The sequence below is a fragment of the Melopsittacus undulatus genome, chromosome Z (assembly GCF_012275295.1).
Source record: "Melopsittacus undulatus isolate bMelUnd1 chromosome Z, bMelUnd1.mat.Z, whole genome shotgun sequence".
NCBI lineage: Eukaryota > Metazoa > Chordata > Aves > Psittaciformes > Psittaculidae > Melopsittacus > Melopsittacus undulatus.
This window is the reverse complement of record NC_047557.1, coordinates 92,764,769-92,780,574: the sequence shown is the minus strand read 5'-3', so window position 1 is coordinate 92,780,574 and position 15,806 is coordinate 92,764,769. Positions and strand designations below refer to the sequence as shown.

At 44.4% G+C, this 15,806-nt stretch overlaps 1 protein-coding gene across 1 annotated transcript in view; it reads right to left on the bottom strand.

Annotated features, from left to right (window-relative positions):
- The window catches only part of CMTM4 (CKLF like MARVEL transmembrane domain containing 4), a 31,902-nt gene extending 19,578 nt beyond the window's left edge, over positions 1-12,324 (bottom strand). The window contains exon 1 of the mRNA XM_034073043.1: positions 12,139-12,324. Coding sequence (XP_033928934.1) covers positions 12,139-12,324 — 186 coding nt within the window. The remainder of the gene's footprint in view (positions 1-12,138) is intronic.
- Positions 12,325-15,806: the final 3,482 nt, after the last annotated feature.

Sequence of the window (15,806 nt, the reverse complement as noted above, 5' to 3'; positions counted from 1 at the left end):
TAACCAGTTTCTCCCACTAATTTCTTCCCACAGGAACCTGTGCCTCCAGTCCCCAGAAACTACAATTCATGTGTACGAGAACTCAAAATATTTTCATAAGCAACAGGTCCTGCAAGACAATAATGAACAAAATCCCAGCAGAGTCATACATTTCTAACTTTCCCATTTATATGCTGTATTAATCACTTAATTCCTATGCAACTTAGTGAAATAAACAGCTCCTAAATGCAAAGGCTTCTTCTGTACACACAGAACACTGAACTGTGCCCACTGCTTCAGGGAATGGACACAAACCATAAGACTCAGCATACCCATGCCTAAGCCAGAAGAGCAGAGGGACACGCCACAAGGCAAAGGAAACTCTTGCAGTCTAACCACTGCAATATGTCCACATCAGACTTTAGAATAGTGCTCTGGAGTCTGGTAAAAAACATAATTAAATCATGCACATAACAGAAGTGGAAATTCTTAAACACTGAAACTATCCAACTAAGCTTCTTCAAGCCCAGTTTTGTCACAATTTGATTAGCATTTTGCATGCCATGTTCTTCAACAAAACAGGGAAAAACAGGTCAGAAAAATATTAGATATTTCTTCAGTGCTGCCATAAAAAAATAATTTTGTATGCACTGAGTCCTCTGCATCTTCCTCAGCAACTACACATAGTGGAGAGCAGAAGGGTGGGACAATAAAATATTTTTCCATTAGTCCTACTCATGCAGGCTTTACTACAATAGTAACACAAATTAAAAACTGCCTACAGGAAATGGGGGGTGTGGGGGGGGAAGGCCTAGCTTCACAGCTGAGTTCAAGAAAGTTTAATAACCCTCACTTTCAGTCACCAGGGCAGGGTAAGACACAACCCAGCATCCTTAAGAAACATTGGTAATTCTTATTTTACCTTAAAGACTAATTTCATAGGGTCACTGAAGGTCATTAGTCTTGTACCAGCATTTAGTAGTTTGTTAATAAGAACTGTGAAGGATGCTCAAGAGAGCATGTGCAGCAGAGGTATCTCACAGTATATGGTCCAACTTCCCATCCCCAACCTTCCAGCAAGGGTACAGTATCCTTTCCAGTCCATTTCCTATGACTTTCTATTAAGTCAAGCTGTAAGAAGTCATAACTTCTCTCACCTTTGCTATTTAAACTAAATGGATAAATAAAGTTACCATATTTTTGTCTTCAGGCTGCACACACATGTTCTTTATGGTACACAGATACATGCTTTCTGCTGGAACACAGCAAGTTACTGAGACTATGTTTGCATGTTTTTTTAATAAAAAAAAAGAAAAGGGAAGAAAAGAGAAAATAAAAAATTTGACTATTGCTTCACTTGGGAGAACTCTCTACTCAACTCTTGAAAAGAGAAAAAGCTTCACTTTTGACCTTGCTTTGTTTGCCCATCCACACACATAGGCCAGTCCATGTTAAAAACCTGGCTAGTCAAAACAGTATCCAGAGTACTGTAAATCTGTAACATACAGTAGGATAAATTAGTTGTTTTTAAGAAGTAAAGGTGCCCTCACAAAATTTGTCAAGTATTTGATCTGCATAGCCTCTCGTTTAACTAGGCTGTTTGGCTATTTTAGAAAGTGAAAGTTCTATTTTAAGACTACCAGAATTAAGCTCTAGCCTTTAAAACCCCATTTACTCCCAATTATGACTAAACATCAAACATCCCACAAATACTAAAACAAGAAAGGAATTTTAATGAGAAAACAATCAAGAACTTAAAGCAGACCTAAGGAATCCATTAAAGTTTTTTGGGTTTGTTTTTGTTTAAAGGAAATGGTGCAAACTGCCCTCGTGATCCCAAGTTCCCAAGATTGCAATCTGAAGGCACCCTTAAATGCCATGCCTTAAAAGGCAAAAAGAGTCTAGACATACTGGTAAAACAGAACATTAAAAAAATAGATGTAGGCCAGAACATTAAAGAGCACTGCCAGCTGTACTGGGGAATGCACAAAACCTTCAAGCCCAGCTTGCTGTTTAGACTATCTTAGAAGCCTTATACAGTAGTATCTCATCCAAAATAGAAAAGAGCCCACAAACTTCCATTGCGTAACTGCAAATCCACCTACTCAAGAGCAGATCTGCCTGAAGACTGCAAACAAACTTGGCACACTGCAAACAGAGGACTATAAAATGCTGTTAACAACACACAAGCCATAAGGCTCTGGCAACACCATCTTCACCTTCTCAATCACTATTCTTACTGTACTGCCATGAACTAAACATACCGAACATCCCAAAGACTTACGACACTATCCTGGAATTCTGGAAGAACACTTACTCCAAACAGCAAAAGATACAAATACTTAAGAGAAGATTTCCTCTACATTGTTGTGAATGCTCCATCCCTGGTGGTGTTCAGGTTAGACAGAGCCTTGGGTGACATGGTTTAGTGTGAGGTGTCCCTGCCCATGGCAGGGGGGTTGGAACTTGATGATCTTAAGGTCCTTTCCAACCCTAACTATTCTGTGATTCTATTAGATAAGAAGTTTCTAAGCATTAAATGCAACTAGCTTCTAAAAGAAACTAGTTGTATGATCAAACAACTAATTAATTTGTTCACAACACTGAAGTGGCAGTATCAGTTCCTAGCATGAAAACAATTTCGTAAGACAAATTATTGAAGACTATTAAACACTTGCAGAACTGAAGTATTTTGTACTATTCACAACTGTGTTTGTTGCTTTCTTGCATTAACATTTTGGTTAAGAATGTACAAAAGCACAGAAAATTATTAATATGGGAATGCTTGTAGTCAATTCATAAAATAAGCTCACATAAAGATGACAACTGTTATGAGCAGTGCTGTAGTGCTGGTAAATTTACAGTGTTTTAAAATTGTTTAGCTTCAATGTTTAGCTTAAATGAAAGCTACAGCAGAACATTACCATGCGCAACTCTAGATCTAAGCACAGGACATGTTTCTACACACCAGGCGCATGGCTGCTATGCTGTAATGAAGGGAACTGTGACAGACAAGTTCAGCTCACTTGCAAGCTAAACACACTGTGAACATACATACAAGAAGAAAATGTAAAGAATTGCCTTGGACAATACATTATCCAAGCATCAACACCTGAATATCAAGTTACATATTAAAAAAAGTTTAACTGCAGACAATGCTGAAGATACTTGTTTAGGTAAAAGTTCTCCCACAAGCTAAGGTATTAAATACCAATTTAACCTGCACACAGCAAGATTAAAACATTAAGTTACTCCGCTTACTTGAAATCACACTTCATGCATCATGCCACTCCAGTACCATACTGCAGAGGGAGTAATTTCACCCTGGACATGTATTACATAAAACAATGCTTGAGATCTGTCACAGCAAAGACTGCATTACTTGATTCCTGATGCTGCATACTGTGTGTGCATTGCTCAGCTTGAGTGGAAGAGCCCCCCCTTTGCACATAATATTTTTGACCCATCTTTCCTCTAGTCACAGTTGTACGCCCTTATACCTAGTCTACATCAGGTTAGTGTTATCCAGCTTTTGCTTTCCTCCTTCCATATTCGGAAGAGCTAATGGTGTTTCAGAGAAATCCGAACATCACTTCCATGGTTTTGAAGCAACTGACCACACAAACCACTTGAGAATTATTTAAAAAAATAAAAATCAAAATGTATAGACGTTTTAATCCAGCTGTAATTTAGAAGTAGGGAAGACTACCACTGCAGAGCAACAGCAGGTGATGTGCTATTAAGACGTCTATTAACTGCATGTCTAGTCCTCTTGCATACAAAATTTCAGTACAAAATGATTCATTGAGGTCTTGAAGCAAGGCAGGTATTTCTGAAACGCAATTTTGAGCACAAGATGACAAAGTGTGCAAGCTGATGGGACAAAATGATGCATTAACTTGCATCAGAAATATGAAGTTCCTCCTATACTCATGACGTTACAAGCATAACACCTCTTAAATGTGTAGTCCTCCTTGACTTCTTATCACAAGACAGTAATAACTAGAGAGTCTCATCAAGAAAAGACATTACCATCCTTATCACAGAGATAATAGAAATTTCTTCTGAAAGCAGAAGTTAAAACTACCCACCATCTAAGAGACAAATATGTAACAGAAATCTGTAGTTTACTGACAGAAGAACACAGCTATGGCCAGAAGGTAGCTAAGAGACACCATGAAAGAGACCAAAACCCATTCACCTTTGTGTGGGAAGACAACCACAGTCCTTTCTTTAACTGCGCACAGAAGCAATGGAGAGCAAGGCTAAACAGAGTTATTTCATCATTCTTCCCTCTATGGTAAATGTCTGTATAAAAATATCACCATACAGCAATGCAGATCTACAACCTTTAAAGAAAAATCTTTCCAAAGAGAAATCAGGAATCTGAAACACTGAAGAAAAATGGCTTACCTAAAGAGGACTTCTTAAGCATATCTGTGTACTACACACTCAATACTTTAAATACAGTATTGCAACTGTCTTCTTCTAAGACCAGATGTCAAAGATCAACAGTCTCCGCTGTCGTTTTTAACATCTTAACAAGCAGCTACAAACACCAATGAGAATCAAAGCTCAGTATACAACACACAAAGTCATATGCATTTCTTACATAAACACACATTAACTGTTTGGAAATAAGTAGAGATGATACAGTTTATCACAGACTGATTATAAATTATCAAGGCAATCCTAGGATGTAACAGGAGAATTATCTCCAGCTGGGGCTTCAAAAGTGGTATTTCATACACACTGAAATGTGTGTCACCTACTACTCGAGTTGTGCCTATTGAGAAGCGATTACATCAGTCAGATGAGCTGCTGGAAGGTCCCAAGACTACAGAACCCTTCTTACTAGTACAGAGCAAAACAATTTTGTCTTGCCTTGTGCAGGAACATGAAGGCTGGCTAAGCACAGACAGCTGTTTCAAAGTGCATGAAGCAGTAAGAAGCAGTAAGAAGCAGCTATGGAAAGTGGCAATGTTAACACAAGGACAAATAGCTATAAATTTGCCAGAATAAAGTTCACACCAGAAATGAGGAAGGTTTCTGTACCACTGAAGGGCAGAACACATAAACAAAAGCTAACTTTAAGGTGAAACTATAATTTCTGGCAAAAGCCATCAGCTACAGGGCTGCCTGTGACACCAAAGCTGCCTCAGAAAAAGCCCAGATGTCTCCTGCAGTGGCCTCTGCTTCCCACCGAGACCACTGAATGCTTTACATAAGAATAACTAGACCACTGCAGAATGACGTTACCAGGCAGAGAACGTCTATCACTTACCTCTGCTAGGTACAGTCTTGTTTTCTGTAGCCTAGTTAACACCTCATTTACATTAAAAATGAACTTTACAGTAACTATCAATTTATTCACATCGCATTCAGTGTCCAGCTAGGGGAAAGGGACCTGAGGGTCCTGGTGGATAGGAGGATGACCATGAGCCAGCAATGTGCCCTTGTTGCCAAGAACACCAATGGCATCCTAGGGTGCATTAGAAAGGGTGTGATTAGTAGGGCAAGAGAGGTTCTCCTCCCCCTCTACTCTGCCTTGGTGAGGCCGCATCTGGAATGTTGCATCCAGTTCTGGGCCCCTCAGTTCAAGAAGGACAGGGAATTGCTTGAAAGAGTCCAGTGTAGAGCCACAAAGATGAAGAGAGTGGAACACCTCCCTTATGAGGAGAGGCTGAGGGAGCTGGGTCTCTTTAGCTTGGAGAAGAGGAGACTGAGGGGTGACCTCATCAGTGTTTACAAATATGTAAAGGGTGGGTGTCAGGATGATGGAGCTAGGCTTTCTTCAGTGATATCCAGTGATAGGACAAGGGGCAATGGGTGTAAACTGGAGCATAGGAGGTTCCACGTTAACATCAGGAAGAACTTCTTTACTGTGAGAGTGACAGAGCACTGGAACAGGTTGCCCAGGGGGGTTGTGGAGTCTCCTACGTTGGAGATATTCAAGGCCCACCTGGACAAGCTCCTGTGTGATGTACTCTAGGTTGCCCTGCTCTTGCAGGGGGGTTGGACTAGATGATCTTTTGAGGTCACTTCCAACCCTTGGGATTCTGTGATTCTATGGTTTACAGAATGACAACTATCTGGAAAGCATCAGCTCCTCACTCCAACACCAACGTTGCAGATGAGGAGTCACACTGCTGCAAACAAAGCAGATGAGGAGTCATGCTGCTGTGCAGCTGCACAGGAGTACTGCAGAGAGACCCAGGGAGAAAGGAGTGGGGAAGTTACACATGTAAGATGTGACACACTGGACTGTGATCACAATGAGATGCTGAGCTGAAGACACAAGAAGGCAGGAGTAACTCAGTTTGAGATACCTGAACACCTCATGATAGTTACCAACTGGATTCTAATAGTTAGCAGTTACCTTACTTTATGGAACATAAATGTTATTACTCTACTTTCTTAATGGGAATTCTCAACAGTCTTATTATCCATGTAGGTATGTATTACAGGCTTTCCAAATTTTGTTGTCTTCATTACAGTAGATCCTGATAGCAATGAATGTTACTGTATTCTTGGCCTTAATCAATTTCTGGATCTGGAAACATGTAATGACAGTAAGCCACAAAACTTTTTCCAACACTCAGCTACTCTCCACCAATGAAGATGGAACTTTTTATTCTGAAAATTGTGAACATATGAACTGCTATTCCCACCAGATTTCACTTCTCTCAAAATCTTGCCTCCACTAACAGGCAATAGCATATGCTATAGAGACGATGAGAGTAAACATGCAGTGATGCCTCCCAGTACGGTCATCAGCAACTTGTAGCTTGGAGACCTCCCAAGCAGAAAGTATTATCTTCTTTAAAAGGAATCTCTGATGGATTTTTGTAGCATTTGGAACAGACACATAGAGAAAAGAAAGTCTAGAGCTGTTTGATCCACAGAGGCTGTCACTAATCACCACAAATGCCATGCACTTTTAAGCTAGCACGCAGTGAGGTTTTTCCAACACTTGCTCCTTCTATCAGAAGGTGGCTCTGTGATCTTACTGCTCCAGTTAAAACCACTCCTGTTTACCACCAGTATCACAAGAACTGATCAGGAACAATTTTCACATCAGCAGTTAGAGGTGAGAGATGTTACTCTAAATAAAGCACCTGTGAAAACCTGGCATCAGGTGAGAACTAACAAGGCTTCCAATAGGATCCTCCTTTGTTTTCTTCCCACTCACCTGGAGGCCTGATGAAACACTCACCTGAAGCTATGGTTCCCAAAGAAAAACAGAGAATGAGCAGTCACAACTCACCATGGGAATTTCAGCAGGAAATACACATCTATACCCAACTTCAATGATAGTAAGAGCCTTGAAGTGCAGAATTATAACAATCAAGGAAAAATAATAATGCATTTAGAAAAGCTGAAGAGAAAAATGAAGTCAGGGGGGGAAAAAAGCAAGCTATCTCATCTAAAGAGAAACTATTTCCAGCAAAGATGTGTTATCTGCACCAGCCTGTCTTCAGGATGACAGCAATGGCCCACCCCAATTCCGCACTTAGTAAAAACCCTCCTTCAGTAAGGACACTCAAAAAGGAGAGACTCTCCATAAGAAATTCAAGGGAATGAGGGAAAAAAGTACTGAAGTGAAACAAATCATTTGATGATGTCCATAGGAAAGTTTTCCAGGGATATCTGATTATTGTACAATAATCTCCCTGAGAAGCATTAAAGCCCCTGAAAGCATGAGAAACACAAAATCATGCCAGAGAGTAATGAAAATAAACTCTAATGAGTTCTTCTGCTCAGGTCTCCAAGGGCAGCTATCTGCTCTCTCACATCTGCCGTAAGGCAAAGTACTGCCCCAAAATGCTAGGAAGTCAGCTGAGACAATTTCCACCTAGATTTCAACTTCCCAAAGAAAAAGCATTTATTTGGTTAATACACACACATACTGGCTTTCAAGTTCAAACCCTCATTATAAAAAGGCACAACAGCAAACATGACAGCTCCACACCACTGTACAACCTTCCCTCCTATACCATCTACTTCCCACCTGTCTGATGATACCCTGTCAAGGTGTCCCAGCCACCCCAGCAGTCCTGAACACTCCTTTCCTGATACAATCCAACATGCACCATCTTTCTTCCTTCAAGATTCTTCCTTAAAGAGGCATACAGCTGCAGCCCCAGTTACAGCAGATGTTTCCTCAGAGATCCAAATTAACACACAGACAACTTTTTCAACAGAACAGTCATTCACAGGCAAAAGAGCTACTTTTCGAGAAGCTCACTCACCTACCAATATAACTTCCAAAAAGAGGAAAATCAGTTCAGCATTAAGCTGCTTCATACAGGACCTTTTTAGTACTTTCTTGCTGTTCTTCATATTATTACTGACCATTAGCAGGCAGACATATGCACTACATAACCGTTCAATTTAACCACGAATATGAATAAAAAGCCCTAAATAGTAAAATGCAGTTTTATTAGTTTGCATACCCAACTTAAAAATAATGAAAACCCATAATGCTATGCAACCTCTTCCAGGAGTCCAGGGAAAGAAAACTAAACTAAGACTCAGAAATAAGCTGCCCAATACTAAACATTAATTGGTTATGACAACAATTCATGTATAAGGTCAGTGCCCCCTTAAAGGGCAATTTAGGGCATATTCTCTTGAAATGTTCATAAATATGAGTTAAAACTATTCTCCCCTGTAGCAGCACTTTTAATTACCACATGCCAAAATGTTGCACTGCTTTCCCTCTTGTAATAATTCCTGTAACAATATTCTGAATAGAGACAAATCTACCACAAAAAATAATAAAGCACTACAATCATTTTCTCAGTTACATAGGAGTTTTTCGTGTTCCCTGGTCCTTCGAATTTGAGTGGGCATTGAGAAGATCCTTTTAAGCCACATCAGTTCACACAATCATCCTTCACACACAGCACTAGGAACTAATTTGCGGGAAGTCCTTCAACTGAAGATTAGAATAAACAGCAATGTTTGTCTTGAGCTGATACTTTTGTCTGCCAATCATGTGTGTATTTTAAAACAAATACTGATGCTAAATGAGCACAGACCTTGCAATTTTTCCTGCAGCATTCTTTTTACTAGAATATATTTAGAGGTCTGATTTCTAAATCGGTACTTGTCTTTTTTAAGTTTTCTTGTGTGCAATAAAGGGTGCAATAAATGAGTTCCTCCTTGGTTTTAAGAGCTAGATTTCTATACTATGGTTTTTGACACATTTTAATGCCCACAATATTTTTGTAAATATATTAAACATGATAATTAAAATAATGATACCTGGCAAATAAACAAATTAAGTACACTGCAGAATGTGTTCTTCCTTTCTCAAAATTGCTGTTTTCCATTGGCTTGCAAAATTCAGCAGCCTGCTGTAACAGTCATTACCATGAACTGGAGCTTCTTTAGAGTACAACTATGCAGAAACTAAACGTGCCAGAATGATACACAGGCTTCCACCTAACACTAGCTAATTTAATTCCTCTTAGCTTTTAATTCATATTAGCTTCTGGCCTACTAGATTGTCGTGGTTTAAACCAAGTCCACACACAGCTCGTTACTCACTCCCCCCCCTTTGCTCCCCCAACTCCCGGAGAGTTGGGGAGGAGAATCCAAAGAATGGAGCCCCCACGGGTTGAGATTAAGCACAGTTTAATAGCTAAGGTATAACACAAACCACTACTGCCACTGCTACTACAAATAATAATGATAAAGCCAATAACAAGTGAAGAGAATACAACACCTCACCAGCCACCGACCCATAATTCACTCCACCCTGCCCGGCCGAGCACCGACCGATACCTCCTTCATCCCCCCAGAGCTCCAGCCCTTCCGGGTCTCTCCCGGTTACATCCTGGACATGACATGCTATGGTACGGAATACCTCTTTGGCTAGCCTGGGTCAGGTGTCCTGTCTCTCCTTCCTCCCGGCCTCCCCTCCTCCCTGGCAGAGCATGAGCTCAGAAAAGGCCTTGGACAAACCAAACATTAGAGCAGCAACTCAAAACATACTTGCTATCAGCAACCGTTCTCAGCCCGAAAGTCAAAACGCAGCACTGCACCAGCTACCAAGAAGGAGAAAAACGACTGCTACTGCTCAAACCAGGACATGGATTCATACACTCCATAGAAACCACACGCAACAGCTCAGATCCCTCTTTTTAATAAGGCACAAAACATTACTCAGCTCCCCTGAAGGTATTAATATGCAATCACACAACTTTCTATCAATGTCCTGGAAATAGCAACATCTGTTCAACAGACAAGAAAACTCCTGTACCTGTAACCCCAGCACAGCGTGGGTTTCCCCTATCACTCTCTGCAATGCCTAAAAACTTAAGAGGTGTACTCCACATTATCTCTGGAACTGGTTCCAAGCAAATCACACTTCAACAATAAAGGATTCACTTACTCATCCGTAATCACTCATTTTAAATACAAGCTTTTAATGTGACTTGCCACAATTATCAGTGTACTACAGAAAGGATCAGCTGCAGGAACAGAAACAAAAAACCTGAGGGCAGATTATTTCACCACATTAGGCACCACCACCCCAGGATTTCTGCTACATGGGCAGTTTTTAACAGTTCCAAAACAGGTAGATATTGCACAATGATGACAGATTCTTTGGCTTCAATCCTGAAAATACATAAGTACAGCTATTCCCTGTTGCTAAGACTACTCAGGTAACACACTCATTGCTACCACCTGCAGACCTCAGATTCTATTCTACACTGAGGAGATAAGAAGGAACCAAATGGCACTTCCAAACACTGGATCTTACTAAGTATTCATAAAAAATTACCACATATTCATCATCACAGCCCTCTATGAACTTGTGTCACTGCTGAACCTAGGATACTTTGAATGCATTTTACATGAAACCTTTATGTGCAAGCTTCGTCTTGTACTAACCAGTAGTGATTTTAAATGCTGAAGTTAAACGTAAGAAATACCAAACTGTTTCTGTCCTCAAAGAACTCGCCCGTTTTAAGGGAAAACAATCCGTAGTACTCTGTGAGAAATTACTTAAATTTCTTTCAAACTGGGATTTATTTCAAATTTACTGGCATTTTCATAAAACGCCTATTTTAAAATAGCCTGAAAGATACATCTGTTGACTAAAAATATATGTTAGCATCACAGTGGCTTAGAAAATGGATCAATGAGGACAAGCATCAGCATGAAGAAAACCCTTAGGTGTCACTACATACATTTATCTGCTGTGATGCTCCAAGACTTGCACTGACTCCATAAAACTCAGCAGTTAGGCTGTTCAAAGTACATTAACAAATACAGCTCACAGCCTGTTTCAGAACAGAAGAACAAGGGTTTGGGGTTGTTTTGTTGTTTTGTGTTTTTCCCCAGAGGTTCTTTTCCTCCCCTCGGTGCCACCGGCCACCACTGTGCAGGCCAGAGCAGCCCAAGAGTGAACCCGTCAGGGAGCTCTACCGCGGGGCAGCAGCAGGGTCGCCGCACACACCAGGCACCGAGGCACCTCCAGCCAGAGCTGCAACACTCTCCAACGCCTCTACAGTAAATCATTGACGTGAACACACAGTTAACACTGAAACTGAATCATCTACATACTGGTAAGTTGACTTGTTCTTTTTAACCTCCACAGACGCTGTAGTGATGGCGTTCTCCGAACACCCCAGTGACCACGGGCACGGGCAGGCCCTGGCACACACGCTGAGGCAAAAGCCTTTCCTAAACCCCACCGGCACAGCGGAACGCCCCGCAAAACCCACCGTAATGGAGGCCTGACCCGGGCCGTTTCCCGCTGCAAGGGGAAGCCGCACCACCTGACCCGGCAAGCCGGGGCAGACCTCGAGCCCTCACTGACCCAGCAGCGTTTCTCCAGCGCCGGGGCGGCAGCGGGGCAGCCCGGCGGGAGCCGGGAGGGCAGCCCGGCCCAAACCGCCCCCCACTCCCGGCATCGGGCTGGCCCGGCCCCGCGCACCCCGTGGGTGACACCGCGCTCCCGGGCGCCTGAAATGGAGGACGCTGGGCCGCGGCCAGAGCCGCGCCCGCAGGTACGCACCTCGCCGGCGGGGAGCGGCACGGCCCCACCGCCGCGGGAGCCTTTCCTCCGCTCCCCGCCCTTACCGGTGTGGGGGAAGGAGCCCGCCGGGCGCCCCGGGCCCGCTCCCCGCCCGCGTTACCTACCACCTCGGCCAGCTTGATCTTGCCGAAGGTGCCCCGCAGGTAGTCCAGGTCGCAGCGAAGGCCGCCGAGACCCCGGCGCTGGCTGACGGGCTCCGTGGTGGGCTGGTAGGGACTGCTGGTCCCCGAGATCATGGAGGTGCTGGACGCTTCGCCATCGAAGCCCTCCAAGTCATCGCCGTTCCTCATGGTACCGGTGGGGTAGGGGCCGGTGCCGCCGCGCTGCTGAGGGGATGGTCGCGGAGCTCCGGCCCGCGCCGAGCCGCGCCGCGCTTACCTAGCGGAGCGCTGGCTGCATGGCTACCCCCGTCCCCGGGTCAGGCGGAGCGGTGCGGGGACAGCGAGAGCAGCATGGTGCGGAGCTGTGCGGAGGAGAGCGCCCTGCGCCCCGCCGCCCGGGGGCGCACTCTCCCCGCACAGGGGCTCGAAGGAGCCGCCGTGCCCGGGGCCGCCGCGGCGCGTCCGGGCTGGGCTGGAGCAGGCACCGGGGCACCGTCCTCGCCCCACCCCGCGGTTCGCTCCGCTCCGCACTCCGGTCCCGGCAGGGGCAGCTCTGCCGCGCTCCGCTCCGACCGGGGCCGCTACTGCCGCCGCTCCTCCCCTTGTGCTCAGCGGAAAGGGCGGAGAGAGCCCGCCCCGCCGGGCGCGCCGGCACCGGGCGGTGCCTCCACCGGCCCGCGCCTGCCCGCCCCGCCCCGCGGCCGGCACCTGCCCCCGCCCCGCCCGGGGCCGGGTCCCAGCGCTCGGCCGGGCCCGGCTGGTGGCGGCCGAGGGGTTGGCCCTCGGGACGGCGGCAGAGCGGGTTTGTGAAGGGCGGCAGTGCGGGAGCCAGGGAGCCTGTGGGAGCGGCTGAGAGAGCCGGGGTGTGCTGCCTGGAGAAGGTGCCGGGAGACCTTACTGCAGCCTTTCGGTTCTTGATAGGGGCCTGTAGGAAAGATGGGGAGAGACTGCTTAGCAGGGCCTGTAGCGACAGAACAAGAGGTGATGGTTTTAAGCTGAAAGAGGGGAGGTTCAGGCTGGACATGAGGAAGGAATTCTTTACAATGATCCTGGCACAGTTGCCCAGAGAGATGGTGGATGAATCCTTCCTGGAGACATTCAAGGCCAGGGTGGATGTGGTTATGGACAACCTGAGCCAGTTGAAGATGTCCCTGCTCATTGCAGGGGGTTGGAACTGGATGACTTTTGAAGGTCCCTTCGGACCCAAACTATTCTGTGATACTGACATTTTAAAGTGTGGTCACAGCTCAGGATTAGTCCCTTGAGACACACGAAACAGTTCACACCACTCTTTGAACACTTTGAAGCTGTTAGGATGCTGCAGCCACAGTGTTGTGAGCACTGGAAACCTCCAGGGTATTCTGTGAGTGTTAGAACAGTTTGATGTGTAATTTTCAGTAGCGAATGGTTTGTTTTGACAGGGTCTGAACCACTTTTTGGAGACACTTTTATTGTGTCACCATAAATAGAAATCACGACACAATCTGTCAAATACAGGTGTGTGAAATGCAGCTGAAGAAGTTTTTACGTGAGGGAGAGCAAGGCAGGCTGCTGTGCAACACAGCCAGAGCTGAAATTCAGGTGTTCAGTGTTGCATCCTGTGATGTACCAGCTTTATCTGCCAGATTCCAGCTCTCCTTTCATGGACAGTCTGCTCTGTGTTCTCTTATTTCACATTACCAATATAGGACTTTCACATGCATTATTCTTCCAGCATCTTCCTCTGACCTCCAAGAGTCTTTCTTACTGGTACAGTTTTTTCCATTAACACTATGGATTATCAACCTTGTGGTTGATTTCCTTTCCAGTTATCTTTGTGTTGTGCTTCATTTTTCCCTTTCAGTTCCCCTGAAAACCCTTTAATCCTTCTTTTTGAGAGTCTGCCCAGTACCATATGAATTTTAATTTCAAGATATTTTTCTTCTTTAGCCCATGTATAAATCAAACAAAGAAAGCAAGGCCAAGGAGACAGACTCAGAGAGCACATCAGTGAAAGACTCAGGGGTTTGCCTACCATTAGTGCTCACTGCTTGGTTAACTGGAGACAGAGTTCAGAGCATGCAGGCAAGAGAATGCTTCTTAGCTCCACTGCTAAACCTGGCTGGTGGGAGAGACGAGTATTCTCCAGTGAGATGAAGAGTTTGGGGACATGCCTAAGGGAACACAGACAGTGCCCTTTGGTGAAGAGCAAATGGCAGGCAAATGAAAACCTGAGCAGGGTGTGAAGAATGGTAACGTTTGATTGAGTCACACAAAACTAACCTAGCAATCCAAAACCATAAACAAATGGGAAAAGTCCTGTGCTGGCACAGAGCTGGCCATGATGGGCTGGCAGGTTTGCAGTCTTATTTCAGTTCTTATATAACTCTGGGGAAATCAGAAGCCTCACAAAGGTCCTTTTCTTGCAGGAAATATCACATATAGGTGATTGCCACTTCCAAGAGATTCTCTGGATTCTTTTTAACCGAAGGCTCCACAGCTCTTTTGGGATCACAGGTTACCAGCATTCACCTATAGAGACATGTACCATTTGTTTTGAGGGACTCCTATGGCAGTTGTAAAAAAATATCCTGAGCAAAACAGTAACGACATTTTTGAAACATGCAGTATTATTTTGGTGTATATTTTCCAGTTTTAACCAAACACATCAGTATGTTGAAAGAGAAACAAAAGGTGGAATTGCAGAGGGCAAATGAAGGACAAAGGGAGAGATGATTGACTGATTTAAGGAGGTGGCTAGGTGAGGTGAAGGACACAAAGTTGAAATGTATTTACATCATTAGAGCATTTTGAGAATCTGATGCAGTATGGGCTCCCTGCAACCCCTCTGTTTGTCAGAGGGTCATGGTCATGATCAGGTCATGGAGGCACAGCGTGCTCTCTCTGCTCTTGTTTGAAGTGTCACCTGAACAATTGTGAGGCCTGTTTGCCCAGAGTCATGGACAGTGGTTTCACAGCCGTTACAGGACAACGGGACACAGGCATCGCCACCCATGGCCACCCTGCCCCTTCCAGCACACAACTGCTGGCATCCTCCTCACTCTAAACAGCATCGCGCAAAAACCGAGCCATAGCAGGGGGGTTTCTGGTGTCCTCCTGGACGGGTGGATGGGCTGGGGAGACTTGGCAATGGCTCATGAGGTGCTGCCAGCATTTAAAAAAGCAATCCCTTACACACATTCTTGCCCGAAACAGCACCTTTTGAGCCTGCTCCGTAGCACTGGAAGAAAAGCAACTTCCAAGTTTAGTATGTAAATGAAAGTATTGATCCAGTAAAAAGGTCATTATGTTCATCCAAGACAAATCACACTGTTTTCAGATAACTTTGTTTTTTCAAGTTCATAAGCTTTTCAAGCACAGCCTACCGCTGCAGACTAGGACAGTGGGGAACCAGGTCAACGATCAGCTCTGAAAACACCACCACAGTTTCAAGCTAGTCAGATCACTGAACTCATCAGAGTGGGCTTCATATCCAGTATGACTGAACAGTGAAAGCAAGGAAGAAACAGCACAGAGGGGGAGGAAATCCAAGGAAATCCAAGTATGCTATTCATAGACACTATAATTACATGATCCAAAATCTGTATTTTTACAGAATGGCCAGTTCAGCTTTGACAGAATTAAAAATGACCCATCAGAAAGAATCTCCATTGATAATGAAAGAATCTCTG